This window comes from Chlorocebus sabaeus, chromosome 13 (assembly GCF_047675955.1).
Source record: "Chlorocebus sabaeus isolate Y175 chromosome 13, mChlSab1.0.hap1, whole genome shotgun sequence".
Lineage (NCBI taxonomy): Eukaryota > Metazoa > Chordata > Mammalia > Primates > Cercopithecidae > Chlorocebus > Chlorocebus sabaeus.
Genome location: NC_132916.1, coordinates 91,629,322 through 91,644,081, shown reverse-complemented (window position 1 = coordinate 91,644,081; position 14,760 = coordinate 91,629,322). Strand labels below are relative to the sequence as shown.

Genomic DNA, 14,760 nt, shown 5'->3' with positions numbered 1-14,760 from the left:
ATTAGCCGGGCGTGGTGGCGGGCACCTGTAGTCCCAGCTACTCAGGAGGCTGAGGCAGGAGAATGGCGTGAACCTGGGAGGCAGAGTTTGCAGTGAGCCGAGATTGCGCCACTGCACTCCAGCCTGGGTGACAGAGCGAGACTCCGTCTCTCAAACAGAAAAAAACATATGCAATGCATATAAAAAGAAAGATAAATGCTTATATACAAAGAACATATAATCTTATACATATATATATGTAACAAGCATGTTTTATCTATGTGTGTGTGTATGTATATAACAAATATGATTTTCTTCCGATGTAGAAGACAATAGACTAACATGAACATACATATCTATGCTTATGTACAGCCTAGTGTACATGTACACATGGAAGGCAAAGGGCATTAAGAAAAGTAAAAAAAATCTTAAATATAACAGAATGGATTCAAAATAGACATAAGAAACACATTATTGAGAAAAGCTAGGAACTTTAATTCCTTAGAAATATTTAAAAACAAACACAAATAGTGACTCATTCAGAATTACTTAGATGAAATTCTGAACAGACTAATTTTTTGCCAACTAAAAGATGAATATAAATAATATTTACCATTAGCTAGCATGCCAGTTTTTTCTTCTTCCTAAATTAAAAAAGGAAAATGATGACATGTTTTGAAATCAAAATTAGGCAAAATGACCACAATGCAAATAACAGCAAAATCTGAAATCCAGGGCTTTTTATTCCACATTGAAAAGATCAGGAACTGTGTTTTCTAGGCTTCTTTCACCAACCACTCTCATTTATCAATAATTCTTCAAGACTAGCTCTGATGGAACGTCTAAAATTCTCTTCTGAACCTTGGCAATTACCAAAATTAATTTAGACCTTACAAATTCTTGCTTAAAGTATTTAAGTTCCATTTGCTCATCTACCTTGCTCAAGAATTCTCTAGTTTTTTTTGAATGTCAAGACAACAGAGCTATTTCACACAAGAATTCTGCAATTATAACACTACCAGTCTATTTTCACTTATTGTTCAAAATTAATGGCCAAATACCTTGTACTCATTATTTCATCTATGTTTCAAAAGACACAACTTTCAGAAAGACAGGCCACCAAACAGCAAGACAGATGAAGTTCTTCAATATTAGAGGTTCCCTTAGAATAAGTTTTCCTATTAATATCACCTCTACCTCCTACTTGGGTAGGCAGTTTGTGGGATCTTCCAATAACAGAGCTTTAATCCTTCCTATTTTGATTCTTACCCAGACAGTGCTCTGAAGCTTCCACAGTTAGGCTGATACATTTTTATATATATGGTACACCTTCTAAATATACCACGGTATTATGCCTTCTACCCACCTATACATCTTTTCTCTTTTTTTTTTTTTGAGACAGGGTCGTGCTCTGTCACCCAGGCTGGAGTGCAGTGGCTCGATCTTGGCTCAATGCAACCTCTGCCTCCACGGTTCAAGCAATTCTCCTGCCTCAGCCTCCCAAGTAGCTGGGACCTCAGGCGCATGCCAAGCATGCCTGGCTAATTTTTTATATTTTTAGTAGACAAGGGGTTTCACCATGTTGGCCAGGCTGGTGACCTATTCATTTTTCAATAAAATATTGTAATGGTCATATTCCAAGTATAAATCTCATTAAATTTCTAAGGATATTCATCAGTCACATTAATTTCGGTATTATTTCTAAGGTCATCTCATTTTTCCCTCAAAACTGAGTGACACGTAGACACCCAAGGACCAAATACTAAGTAAATTTAAAAATAAGAGGATTTATATATACCTGAAAAGTGTTTATCTTGAGTTTACAATTTCATTCACGTTAAAACATCTAGTCCTAACACACAGAACCAAAGAGACTGTACCCAGACACAGACCAAATAAATAGTCATAACAAAACAACAATATTAATTGTTCTAGCTACTATTAGATAGCTTCAAAGATAAGTTCTATAAGGTAGGCAATATGAAGAAGCAGCCCTGAACAATTCTTGGTAAGAACTGGGAAATGAGAGAATCAGAGTATGAAGCACCACTGAATATGAATGGAATCATGTAGTTCCTTATCTTAGCCAAGTAAGTTTCAGACGTAACTAGCATAAATATCAGGGAGGAACATTTACTACACTTCATAAAGGCAAGTCATACCAAAGAAAAAGTATAAGTTAATATACTTGTTTAAAAATTAGTTTTGAAATTTTAATTAAGCTTTCAATTTCTAAAGCTTAACTTAAGCTTATTTGCCAAAAGAAGTCTTTGTTTGTCTGAGATAGGGTCTCACTTATCAACCAGGCTGGAGTGCAGTGACATGATCACAGGTCACTGCAGCCTTGACCTCCCTGGCTCAAGTGATCCTCCCACCTCAGTCTCCTAAGTAGCTGGGACTACGGGCACTTGCCACCATATGTTGCTAATTTTTTAAGGATTTATTTTTTGGAGAGATGAGATCTCATTACGCTGTCCAGGTTGTCCTTGAGCTCCTGGGCTCAAACAGTCCTCCTGCCTCAGCCTTCCAAAGTGTTGAAATTACAGGCATGAACCACTGTGCCTGGCCAAAAACCTCTCATAAAATCATCAATTGCCATAATTTTTTTCATTAAGATTTACATTAATTTGATATCTTGAATTAAGAAAATGTTTAACTGTTAAGAGACCTGTAAGTTTACAACAATGAGCAAGATTATGAAGAACTCCATTTTTTGAGCTCTTCATATAGCAATAGGCAGCCAGGTTGATGAAAAAAGTTGCAAAACTGTCAAATATATAATTGATATATACCTGTTTGGGTACACTTATTTTTTCTGATTTGGAATTCTCTTTGGAAGGCGTCTCCTCATCTTTAGTAGTCAACGGTGCACCAACATACTCATCTTCAAAATCATCACTGTAATTTTCTGAAGAAAATAATTATTAAAAGTACAAAGACCACACTGTCAAAAAAGTCAAATTCCAGGAAAAGGCTGTTGATTTCCAAAGGAAGAAGTCTGTATAAGAACAGTTTATTGAAATATTAACATAAAGATGCCTTTGGATGATCTATAGAACTCTCCACCCCAAATAAACAGAATATACATTCTTCTCAGCATCACATCACACTTATTCCAAAACTGACCACATAGTTGGAAATAAAGCACTCCTCAGCAAATGTAAAAGAACAGAAATCATAACAAACTGTCTCTCAGACCATAGTACAATCAAACTAGAACTCAGGATTAAGAAACTCACTCAAAACCACACAACTACATGGAAACTGAACAACCTGCCCCTGAATGACTACTGGGTAAAGACAAAATGAAGGCAGAAATAAAGATGTTCTCTGAAACCAATGAGAACACAGACACAACATACCAGAATCTTTGGAACACATTTAAAGCAGTGTGTAGATGGAAATTTATAGCACTAAATGCCCACAAGACAAAGTAGGAAAGATCCAAAATCGACACCCTAACATCACAATTAAAAGAACTAGAGAAGCAAGAGCAAACACGTTCAAAAGCTAGCAGAAGGCAAGAAATAACTAAGATCAGAGCAGAACCAAAGGAGATAAGAGATGCAAAAAACCCTTAAAAAAAAAATCAATGAATCCAGGAGCTGGTTTTTTGAAAAGATCAACAAAACTGATACCGCTAGCAAGAATAATAAAGAGAAGAATCATATAGATGCAATAAAAAAATGATAAAGGGGATATCACCACCGATCCCACAGAAATACAAACTACCATCAGAGAATACTATAAACACCTCTATGCAAATAAACTAGAAAATCTAGAAGAAATGGATAAACTCCTTGACACATACACCCTCCCAAGACTAAACCAGGAAGAAGGTGAATCCCTGAATAGACCAATAGCAGGCTCTGAAATTGAGGCAATAATTAGTAGCCTACCAACCAAGAAAAGTCCAGGACCAGATGGATTCACAGCCGAACACTACCAGAGTTAAAAAGAGGAGCTGGTACCATTCCTTCTGAAACTATTCCAATCAATAGAAAAACAGGGAATCCTCTCTGACTCATTTTATGAGGTCAGCATCTTCCTGATACCAAAGCCTGGCAGAGACACAACAACAAAAAAAGAGAATTTTAGACCACTATCCCTGATGAACATCGATGCAAAAATCCTCAATAAAATACTGGCAAACCAAATCCAGCAGCACATCAAAAAGCTTATCCACCATGATCAAGTGGGCTTCATCCCTGGGATGCAAGGCTGGTTCAACATATGCAAATCAATAAACGTAATCCAGCATATAAACAGAACCAAAGACAAAAACCACATGATTATCTCAAAACATGCAGAAAAGGCTTTTGACAAAATTCAACAGTCCTTCATGCTAAAAACTCTCAATAAATTCAGTATTGATGGAACATATCTCAAAATAATAAGAGCTAATTATGACAAACCCACAGCCAATATCGTACTGAATGGGCCAAAACTGGAAGTATTCCCTTTGAAAACTGGCACAAGACAGGGATGTCGTCTCTCACCACTCCTATTTAACACAGTGTTGGAAGTTCTGGCTGGGGCAATCAGGCAAGAGAAAGAAATAAAGGCTATTCAGATAGGAAAAGAAGAAGTCAAACTGTCCCTGTTTGCAGATGACATGATTGTATATTTAGAAAACCCCATCATCTCAGCCCAAAATCTCCTTAAGCTGATAAGCAACTTCAGCAAAGTCTCAGGATACAAAATTAATGTGCAAAAATCACAAGCATTCTTATACACCAGTAACAGACAAACAGAGAGCCAAATCAGGAATGAACTTCCATTCACAATTGCTTCAAAGAGAATAAAATACCTAGGAATCCAACTTACAAGGGATGTAAAGGACCTCTTCAAGGAGAACTACAAACCACTGCTCAGTGAAATAAAAGAGGACACAAACAAATGGAAGAACATACCATGCTCCTGGATAGGAAGAATCAATACCGTGAAAATGGCCATACTGCCCAAGGTTATTTATAGATTCAATGCCATCCCCATCAAGCTACCAATGACTTTCTTCACAGAATTGGAAAAAACCGCTTTAAAGTTCACATGGAACCAAAAAAGAGCCTGCATTGCCAAGACAATCCTAAGTCAAAAGAACAAAGCTGGAGGCATCACGCTACCTGACTTCAAACTATACTACAAGGCTACAGTAACCAAAACAGCATGGTACTGGTACCAAAACAGAGATATAGACCAATGGAACAGAACGGAATCCTCAGAAATAATACCACACATCTACAGCCATCTGATCTTTGAAAAACCTGAGAAAAGCAAGAAATGGGGAAAGGATTCCCTATTTAATAAATGGTGCTGGAAAAATTGGCTAGCCATAAGTAGAAAGCTGAAAGTGGATCCTTTCCTTACTCCTTATACGAAAATTAATTTAAGATGGATTAGAGACTTAAATGTTAGACCTAATACCATAAAAACCCTAGAAGAAAACCTAGGTAATACCATTCAGGACATAGGCATGGGCAAGGACTTCATGTCTAAAACACCAAAAGCAACAGCAGCAAAAGCCAAAATTGACAAATGGGATCTAATTAAACTAAAGAGCTTCTGCACAGCAAAAGAAACTACCATCAGAGTGAAAAGGCAACCTACAGAATGGGAGAAAATTTTTGCAATCTACCCATCTGACAAAGGGCTAATATCCAGAATCTACAAAGAACTTAAACAAATTTATAAGAAAAAATCAAACAACCCCATCAAAAAGTGGGCAAAGGATATGAACAGACACTTCTCAAAAGAAGACATTTATGCAGCCAACAGACACATGAAAAAATGCTCATCATCAATGGTCATCAGAGAAATGCAAGTCAAAACCACAATGAGATACTATCTCACACTAGTTAGAATGGCAGTCATTAAAAAGTTAGGAAACAACAGGTGCTGGAGAGGATACGGAGAAACAGGAACGCTTTTACACTGTTGGTAGGAGTATAAACTAGTTCAGCCATTGTGGAAGACAGTGTGGCAATTCCTCAAGGATCTAGAACTAGAAATAGCATTTGACCCAGCCATCCCATTACTGGGTATATACTCAAAGGATTATAAATCATGCTACCATAAAGACACATGCACACGTATGTTTATTGTGGCACTATTCATAATAGCAAAGACTTGGAATCAACCCAAATGTCCATCAATGATAGACTGGATTAAGAAAATGTGGCACACATATACCATGGAACACTATGCAGCCATAAAAAAGGATGAGTTCATGTCCTTTGTAGGGACATGGATGAAGCTGGAAACCATCATTCTGAGCAAACTATTGCAAGGACAGAAAACCAAACACCACATGTTCTCACTCACAGGTGGGAAGTGAACAACGAGAAAGAACACTTGGACACAGGGTGGGGAACATCACACAGTGGGGCCTGTCACATGGTGGGGGAGGTGGGAGGGATGGCATTAAGAGAAATACCTATTGTAAATGACGAGTTAATGGGTACAGCACACCAACATGGCACATGTACACATATGTAACAAACCAGCACGTTGCACACATGTACCCTAGAACTTAAAGTACAATTTAAAAAAAAAAAAGAACTTTTTCTTTTGCAAAGATTTAATGAGCATTCAATTTATAAGACTATCTTTGGTTTATGTCATTATGGTACTTTCAAATAGTTCTTAGAGTTTTATATTTTTAGTCTTTTATATAATTAACCAAATAAAAACTTTTAGAGCTGTCCAAAGGATCTTGGATTACCTTTAAAATAAGACTTTAATATTTATTTTTAAAAGACAAACATGACTGATTGCTTACTTATAAAAGGAAGGACTTTTGTGAAATCTTGCCACTCTTTAAAAGGTTGGATTTTGTTTCTTAGGTTGACTGATTTTTTTTTTTTTTTTTTGTCTCTACAGGTATCTCTACTGTAAGTCTTAACTAGTACTTAAGAAAGATCTCTGACCCTTTCCTTAGGTAACTACTGGCCTTATATGACCTTTGCTGTTTTCCCAATCCTGAGTGCTTCTTATCTAAAGCCTCCAAATTATATCTCAATGACTTTGTGGAGAAGGAAAAGGTGTCTCCATGTTAACTCAGGCATTTGGTCTACTTATGGGCAAGGTTGGACAGGAATTATTTGACCAGGATCTCTTCTTCAATTTTTAACTTGTTCACAGTATTAATTCAGATATGTGGCTATGAAAGGGAACACCTTTTCAGAGTGGAACTGGTCATTTTAGAAACAAACATGATCTAATTTGTATTTCAAAAAACTACATCACATTGAGAAACAGGATGGCCTGATGGGAAAAAGACTACATAAGGTACTAGAGTCTACTTCTGGAATGCCTGTTTTTTACTCTTTTCTTAGAATGAAGATGAAGACGACAACTTGTAATTAATACTGGAAGTTAAGAAATGAATTTGAGAGGGTTTGGGAGTGAAACAGGGATGCTTCCAGTGAGATCTGGCTACAGAAACATCTACATTTTAGTTCATAAGAAATATGAGCTTGGAACAGCATGTATATTGTAACTTAGGTAGATAAACTAGGTTAGTTGGTTAACTATGTCAGTATCTGTATTCTGAGGCTGAGAACTTCACCTTTGTTTCTCTTCCACATGAGAAAGAATGCTGCTTGGGATTTTTAAGTATCAGTAGACATGTAGTTAAAATCATAAGACAGTTAAAAGTAATTACTTTGTATTAGGCACACTTCTAAGTGCTGAGACCAATACAAGATGATCCAGACTTTAGTCGTCTAGGTGGGAACCACCGAATTTTAAGTAACCCGCGAGATTAGACTTGCTTAAGAAAAGATGATGAACGAGGAAAGAGGAGATAGGGGAGAATATGACATTGAACTTGGACAACTACTTAGGATTCGGGAACCAATGGGAGGCGCTGTGGTGTGTGTGTGTGACTGCGTAAAAAAAGTGTTAGAAACAGTTCAGGCAGTATGGCATAGTGCTTAAGAGCATCACCTGGAGCCAGAAGGCCTAGATTCAATTCCTGGTTCCACTACTTTCAGCTGCAGAACCACTGGCAGGCCACAAACTCCCTTTGCTTTACTTTTTCCATCTGTAAATTGGGGATAATAGGACTTTTCTCAAAAGATTGCTGAGATGATTAGCTATAATGTTTATAGTAATTATTGCTGTTAACATTATTATAGTTACTTTTTTTTTTTTTTTTTTTGAGACGGAGTTTTGCTCTTGTTGCCCAGACTGGAGTGCGATGGCATGATCTCTGCTCACTGCAACCTCTGCCTCCCGGGTCCAAGCAATTCTGCTGCCTCAGCCTCCTGAGTAGCTGGGATTACAGGTGCCCGCCATCACACCCAGCTAATTTTTTGTGTTTTAGTAGAGACAGGGTTTCACCATGTTGGCCAGGCTGGTCTCAAACTCCTGAAGTCAGGTGATCCACCTGCCTTGGCCTCACAAAGTGCTGGGATCACAGGTGTGAGCCACCACACCCAGCCTACTATAGCTACTTTTGTACTTAATCCAAATCAAAAGTTTATACAGCCAAGTATTATTTCTGATTGGGAAAAGTGCCAATCTAATAAGCATTCTTCAAAACTGTATTTTATTATTTTCATGTAGTAACTAAACAGCCTACAGGCAAATACTAGCATCCAGCACATGAATGACTGACTTCCTCCCTGGAAATGGGAATAAAGTACATTTGAAGTAAGAAGGAAGTGTCATTGGTAGACACAGAAATGAGAGATAAGAAACAAAGAAAAGAAAAACAGCACATGTCAGAGATTTCAGGAACAAACATCATGGCAAATTAAGTTTATATAAAAATGAAAGAGTAAAACTAATTTGAGAGGGTGATTCTTATATGAGAAACATCAGAGATAATATCTAGGCTCTTCCACATTGTTCAGAAAACAATCAGAATATTCACTTGAACCATTCTGACCTTTTTCGCAGGAAGATGTTACATATTCAAGTTACTAGGTTTCTATGATTCTCTATCCTTATAACTTCAAAAATGTTATTTTCAGAAATAAAAATGTTCTTAAAGTTCAGATAAACCACATGCAATGTAAAAGATCCTTTCGGAAGACATTTTTCATCTTTTATTGGCAAACTTAGCTGCAAATTTTTAACTTTTTCGCTAATCTAGAGGACTTTCTCCTCTGCCATGTTGGAGTTAAAGGGATTGTACTTTCTTAGTAAACAATACAATATATAAAACAACTATTTTCAAATATTAGAAAACTGGCAGCAAAAAAAATGTGATTCCTAAGAAAAGAAGGGAGCTAGCCCTACAATTACCTGAAGGCACATACTTTCTGAAGTACTGAGCAGGGGCGGGAGATCAGGACAGTCTCACTGAGTAGAGGAGAGACAGATAAGTTCAGAAAGGCTGAGGCAATTTAGAAAATATAAGACAGTAATCAAGAGAGGAGGTGCCTAAGTAAAAACAAAGCCCCAGAAATCTGCATAGGGTGCCCTTGAATCTTTGTTGAATACTAAGCTGTTAATGCATAAAATGAGCCAAGAACAAGTGGGATGCTGTAAGTTAGACAATTCTCAGAGTTCATACAAGACAGGGAGACTTTTGAACTCTAATCTGCTTAAGTGGAGAGTCCTCATTGATCACTAGGGGCATCCAATAGAAGCCTCAAAAGGGATGTGCTTTAGCAGTAGGGTTAGAGGTTACTAGAGTTACTCTAGACTTCCGCTAACAAAGCATAAAAAAAGCCTTGGAAAGAAATCAAGTGGTAGGATCAACTACTTACCAGACAAAGCTCAATAATACTCTTTAAAAGAGGAAAATCAAATCCAGACACTGAATAACATAAAATTCACAATACCCAATATCCAATAAAAAAATTAGACTTCTAAGAGGCAGGAAAAAGTGTCAGGAAACTAGAAGAAAAAACAGCCAACAGAAAAGAGACCCAGAAACAAACAAATACTGAAATCTGTAAAATATGCTTAATATTAAGGACTTGAAAAAAATGAACATAATGAAGAAAAATGCTAAAGAATTTTAAAACAAAGACCCAAAATGAACTGTTAGAGTGAAGAAAAAAAAAGGATGGGATTAGGCCAGGCGTAGTGGCTCACGCCTGTAATCCCAGCACTTTGGGAGGCCAAGGCGGGCAGATCACGAGGTCAAAAGATCAAGACCATCCCGGTTAACACAGTGAAACCCCATCTCTACTAAAAATACAAAAAATTAGCTGCGTGTGGTGGCGGGCACCTGTATCCCAGCTACTCGGGAGGCTGAGGCAGGAGAATGGTGTGAATCCGGGAGGCGGAGCTTACAGTGAACCGAGATCGCACCACTGCTCTCCAGCCTGGGTGACAGAGCAAGATTCTGTCTCAAAAAAAAAAAAAAAAAAAAAAAAAAAAAAAGATGGGATTAATAGCAGATTACAGAAAGGAAAAAGACCAGTAACTTGAAGCAAAGGAACTGTTCTATTGTGAACAGTGAAGCACAGAAAGAAAAAAAGGTTTTAAAAAATGGAACAGTCTTAGTGACCCATAAAACAAAGCTTAGCACTCTAACATAGTAAAGGTCAGAGGGCAGGAAGCGGAAAGCAGCATTATTATTAATATTTTAAGAATTCATGGCCAAAATATTTTTTATTTTGATGGAAACTATAAATTCATAGATCAATGATGCTCAACGAACTCTGAACAGAATAAATATAAGAAAAGCATACCATGACACACCATAGTCAAACTGTCAAAAAACAAGGATAAAAACTTGAAAATAGAGGAAAAAAAGACATGATATACACAAAATAACAATAACAGGAATTACCAGAAACTTCTCATGAGAAATAAGGTCAAAAGACAATAGAATAAAATCATTAAACCGCCCAAAGGAAAAAAAAACTACATAAAATTCTATATCAAGTAAAAGCATTCCTCAAAAACAAAGGCAGAGTATATTTTCAGATAAACAAAAGCTGAGAGAACTTGTTCCCAGCAGTAACCTGCACTACAAGAAATGTGAAAGGAGGCTCTTCGTGATGAAGAAAAACAATTTGAGATAGAAATTCAAATCTACGCAATGGAATACAAAGCACTGGGAATGGTAAATATATGGATAAATACACATTTTTACATAAATATCCATTTCTTATATTCCTTAAAAGTACTTTTAAATGATAATTGATTGCTTTAACAACAATAATAATAATGCGGTGTTTTTAAAATAATAATGCGGTGTTTTTAAGACATGTAGAAAAACGTTGACAAAAATAGCAAAATGGTTGAGGAGAGTTTATTGTTGTTAGAGTTCATATAAATATAGTGATATAATGTTATTTGAAAGTAGACTGTAATAAGGTAAAGACATATATTTTGACTCATAGGGCAACTAAGAAAAAAAAAATACAACAAAGAACTATAGCTAAAAAGCCAAAAGCAGAATAAAATGGAATACTATAAATAATACAATAGAAGGGAGGACAAAAGCAACAAAAACAAAAAGATGAAAAGAAAACAAATGGCAAAACAGTAAACAACTATATCAATAAATACATTCCTGTAAAGGGTAAAAACACATCAGTTAAAAGGCAGAGACTGTCAGATTGAACAAAAATGCTAAAACCAGCTATATGCAGTCTACGAAAAAAACATTTTAATATAAAAGCACACATGCATTAAAAGTCAAAAAGCAGGAAAAGGTACACCTCTCCATCAACATGCTTTGCAGGTCTTACCATGTCTTCAGAGATGCCCACAATCCTGGCACAAAAATCCTTTTTTCTTTCTTCCCAAGTGGTCCACTGCCCACTCTCAACAAACGAGGCAGTTCACTTTTAACAATTTCTTAGCAGCTCAGTTTATAACACAGGCAAACCCACTCTATCTATTCAAAGCTCTAAGACAATATGATTTTCCTTTTTATTATTTTTCTTCAACGTCTTCATTAAAAGCTATTATCTTTTCAAATATTATAAATTTAAGAACCAATGAAATTACCTGCCAGTTCTTCATATTTCGATTCATTCTCATGTTCGTCATCAGTTAGTTCTACATTAGCTTGATTACTGGAAAAAATATTTATTCAATTTAGCATTACATGTTAAAAATATATTCTCATGCAACTCTTTCTGTATACCTTTTTTTAAAAATCCCTAAAATTATACACGTTCTCTCTCAAGTCCTCTTGTTCTATCAAAAGCTAAAAATTTGGGAGTTTTAAGGAAAATGTTTTGAAAATAAAGCATCTTCAAAGTATATGATTAATTGTAGCTTGAAAGTAATACAAAGGAAAAAGATGCCCTATTTCCTAAATATACACAATTTTATTACTATGTGCATTTTACATGTCCAAATAGTATCTTATGATCCTAGATATCCCTTCTACACTAAAGATTAGAAATTGACCACAAGCTATGAGAACCAGTGAACTCCATACGAAAGCCAGAAAAAAATTGCTAAGGTCAGCACTTACATGCTAATAAGCCATTTAATCCTGAAATGGAAGCTGAATAGGAGCCTTAAAACAAAACCTAAGTAAGGGAACAAAGGAGCTTGAGTATGATTTAATTATATTGGATGTATTAGTTCATTTACTGCTTTCTCTCAAGCCAGGAATCAGTTCTACCTTTTCAGTCTATCAACCCTCTTTAGTGAGATCGTAAGAGAAACTATAAGACTATGTAACAATGATGAGAGCTACAAACACCTAATATTGCATGTTCAATGCTATTTTGTACTTTGACCGGCCTGTTCTAGAGCAGAAATATCAATAGTTAAGAATACTGTTAAGAAATAAGAAAAAAGTTAAAAAATGTAGGAAAGTGGCAAAAAGTTGTGGCCCACAAACCCGGCATGCTTAACCTGTACTGACACCGTTGGGAAAGGCAATGACGATAGGCCCTGAAAGTCTCTGCACATTCTTGCTGAATATGCCAAGAGTGCAAGACGCTGATCATTTTTCACCATGCCATTTGGGTAACATTTCCAAGCAAATAAAGAGCAGGCTTGTTTCCACTTTATAAAAATAATACATTTTTCCAAGTTCAGTGTTCCTCTTCTGTAACACAGCCCACCGTGTGTACATACATCAGTTATGGATCCTTTGCCTTGCCCTCAGCATACTCATAGGGCATGGGGAACCAATGCAAACAAATGCGACACTCAGGTACTGCATTTGCTCTTTAATTCTGATCCAGGAATCTTCTGTCTATTGTCAACATCATAAAACTGGAAGACTAGCTTGTTAGCTTGCCAAGTAAGGTAAAAATCTCAGACCCTGAAAAGTTCATGACGATAAATGCATTTCTTTATCCGCTGTCTATAAAAAACTAATCATCCTGCAGAGCCTAGGCACTCCAATAATCAGAGATTATGATTCTCCCGACCCTGAACTCAATTATACCTTTGTGATCTCAAAATCCTAAATAAAATCGTAATCTGCTTTCCATTCATAATTTTAAGAATTACATGGATAACTAAATAAGGGCATTGAAGACCTCAGGTTTCAAAGGTCTTAAAAATGGCAATGGTCTAGTGCAATAAAGAGAGGATCAGCTCAGTGAACTACTGGGATTCCTAGAATAAATGAGGTTTCCCAATAACCATCAGGGTCAACCATACAAAGGTTAAGACACAGATCAAACTTGACTTTGCTCCTTGGTTCCCACCTGCCTTTCTGTTATATTTTTTCCTGAGTTTATAATAGTAACCTGGACTCTCTTATTTATCTGTGGAAAATGACTTAATAAATTACTTTCCTAGTAAGGACTTCTTGGCAATGTACTAATAGTCTCCATAGCATGAAATTTCAGACTTTGGAGGCAGTATGGGCTCTCAAATACAAAGAAACATATTCTATTCACACATAAGAAAAACCCTAACTGTAAAATGAACAGATAACATATTTAAAAAATAAGATTTAATTTTGCCTGTTATAATGTTTACCTATTTAAAATCATGCATATAGCAGCCTTCCAAAAACCCAGAAAACATAAAAATCATTAACAGTTTACACTGTACTTTACCTATGTAAAGCTTTAAAATGTGCAGAGTCATTAGAATCCAATTCCTTATTTAATCTCGAATAATCAATGGAAGATGTCAAGCCTTTCTCAAGCCTGGCAAAAAATTCTTCTTTCTCCTCTTGTTCTTCTAATGTGTCCAATCCCACTCCGAGAATACTATGGTTGAGCTCAGAAACTACTAGTTCTAAATAGAAAGCACAAATATATTTTAGTAATATACAGAATTTTGAAAACATTGATTTGAATGATGCATTTACTGACATTATGCAGTAAATTTTAAAAATTTTACAAATATTTGCTCTCTTACTCATCAAATACGAATTCATATTAATAATATGTAAGGTTTAAAGCTTCTCTAGAATGATAATTCTAAACCTCTAGGAAGATATTAAATCTGTCTACATGCTTCAGTAAAGGAGGCTTCAAGATAGTTAACTTTCGTAATTCTGAATATAAGCATAACAATTAATAATTGACCAACTCATATCCCTTGCATTTCTTACCATTTGTTTCTAAGCTATCAGTACTTAAGAGAGAGGTTCCACTGCTCTTAAGAAATTGAATCTTTTCAGCAGACTCTTCTTCTATTTCCATAACAGGTTGAGAATTCTTCTTTGTTTTCAAATAGCTCACATTTGTTCCAAGCTGTCCTAGGAACACAATTTAATACAGATGAGCATTCATGTTCAAAGAATTGTTTTGACCACTATGACAACACAATAATAATGTTATGCTAATTTTATGCACAGAACCTACAAAATAAATCTGCTCTATTAAATAAAAATCCATCAGACCTAACACTCACAAAAGAAAGATTGTAATTCTATTTGGT

At 35.9% G+C, this 14,760-nt stretch overlaps 1 protein-coding gene across 3 annotated transcripts in view; it reads right to left on the bottom strand.

Annotated features, from left to right (window-relative positions):
- CEP162 (centrosomal protein 162) overlaps nt 1-14,760 on the bottom strand; it is a 108,729-nt gene that overhangs the window by 82,260 nt on the left and 11,709 nt on the right. For 2 of the 3 annotated variants that reach the window (XM_008006508.3, XM_008006510.3), the window contains exons 4-8: nt 14,432-14,578; nt 13,929-14,112; nt 11,902-11,969; nt 2,772-2,887; nt 593-623 (exon numbers count right to left, since the gene is read on the bottom strand). In XM_008006508.3, coding sequence (XP_008004699.3) covers nt 593-623; nt 2,772-2,887; nt 11,902-11,969; nt 13,929-14,112; nt 14,432-14,578 — 546 coding nt within the window. The remainder of the gene's footprint in view (nt 1-592; nt 624-2,771; nt 2,888-11,901; nt 11,970-13,928; nt 14,113-14,431; nt 14,579-14,760) is intronic. The other variant, XM_008006512.3, reaches the window with a different exon arrangement.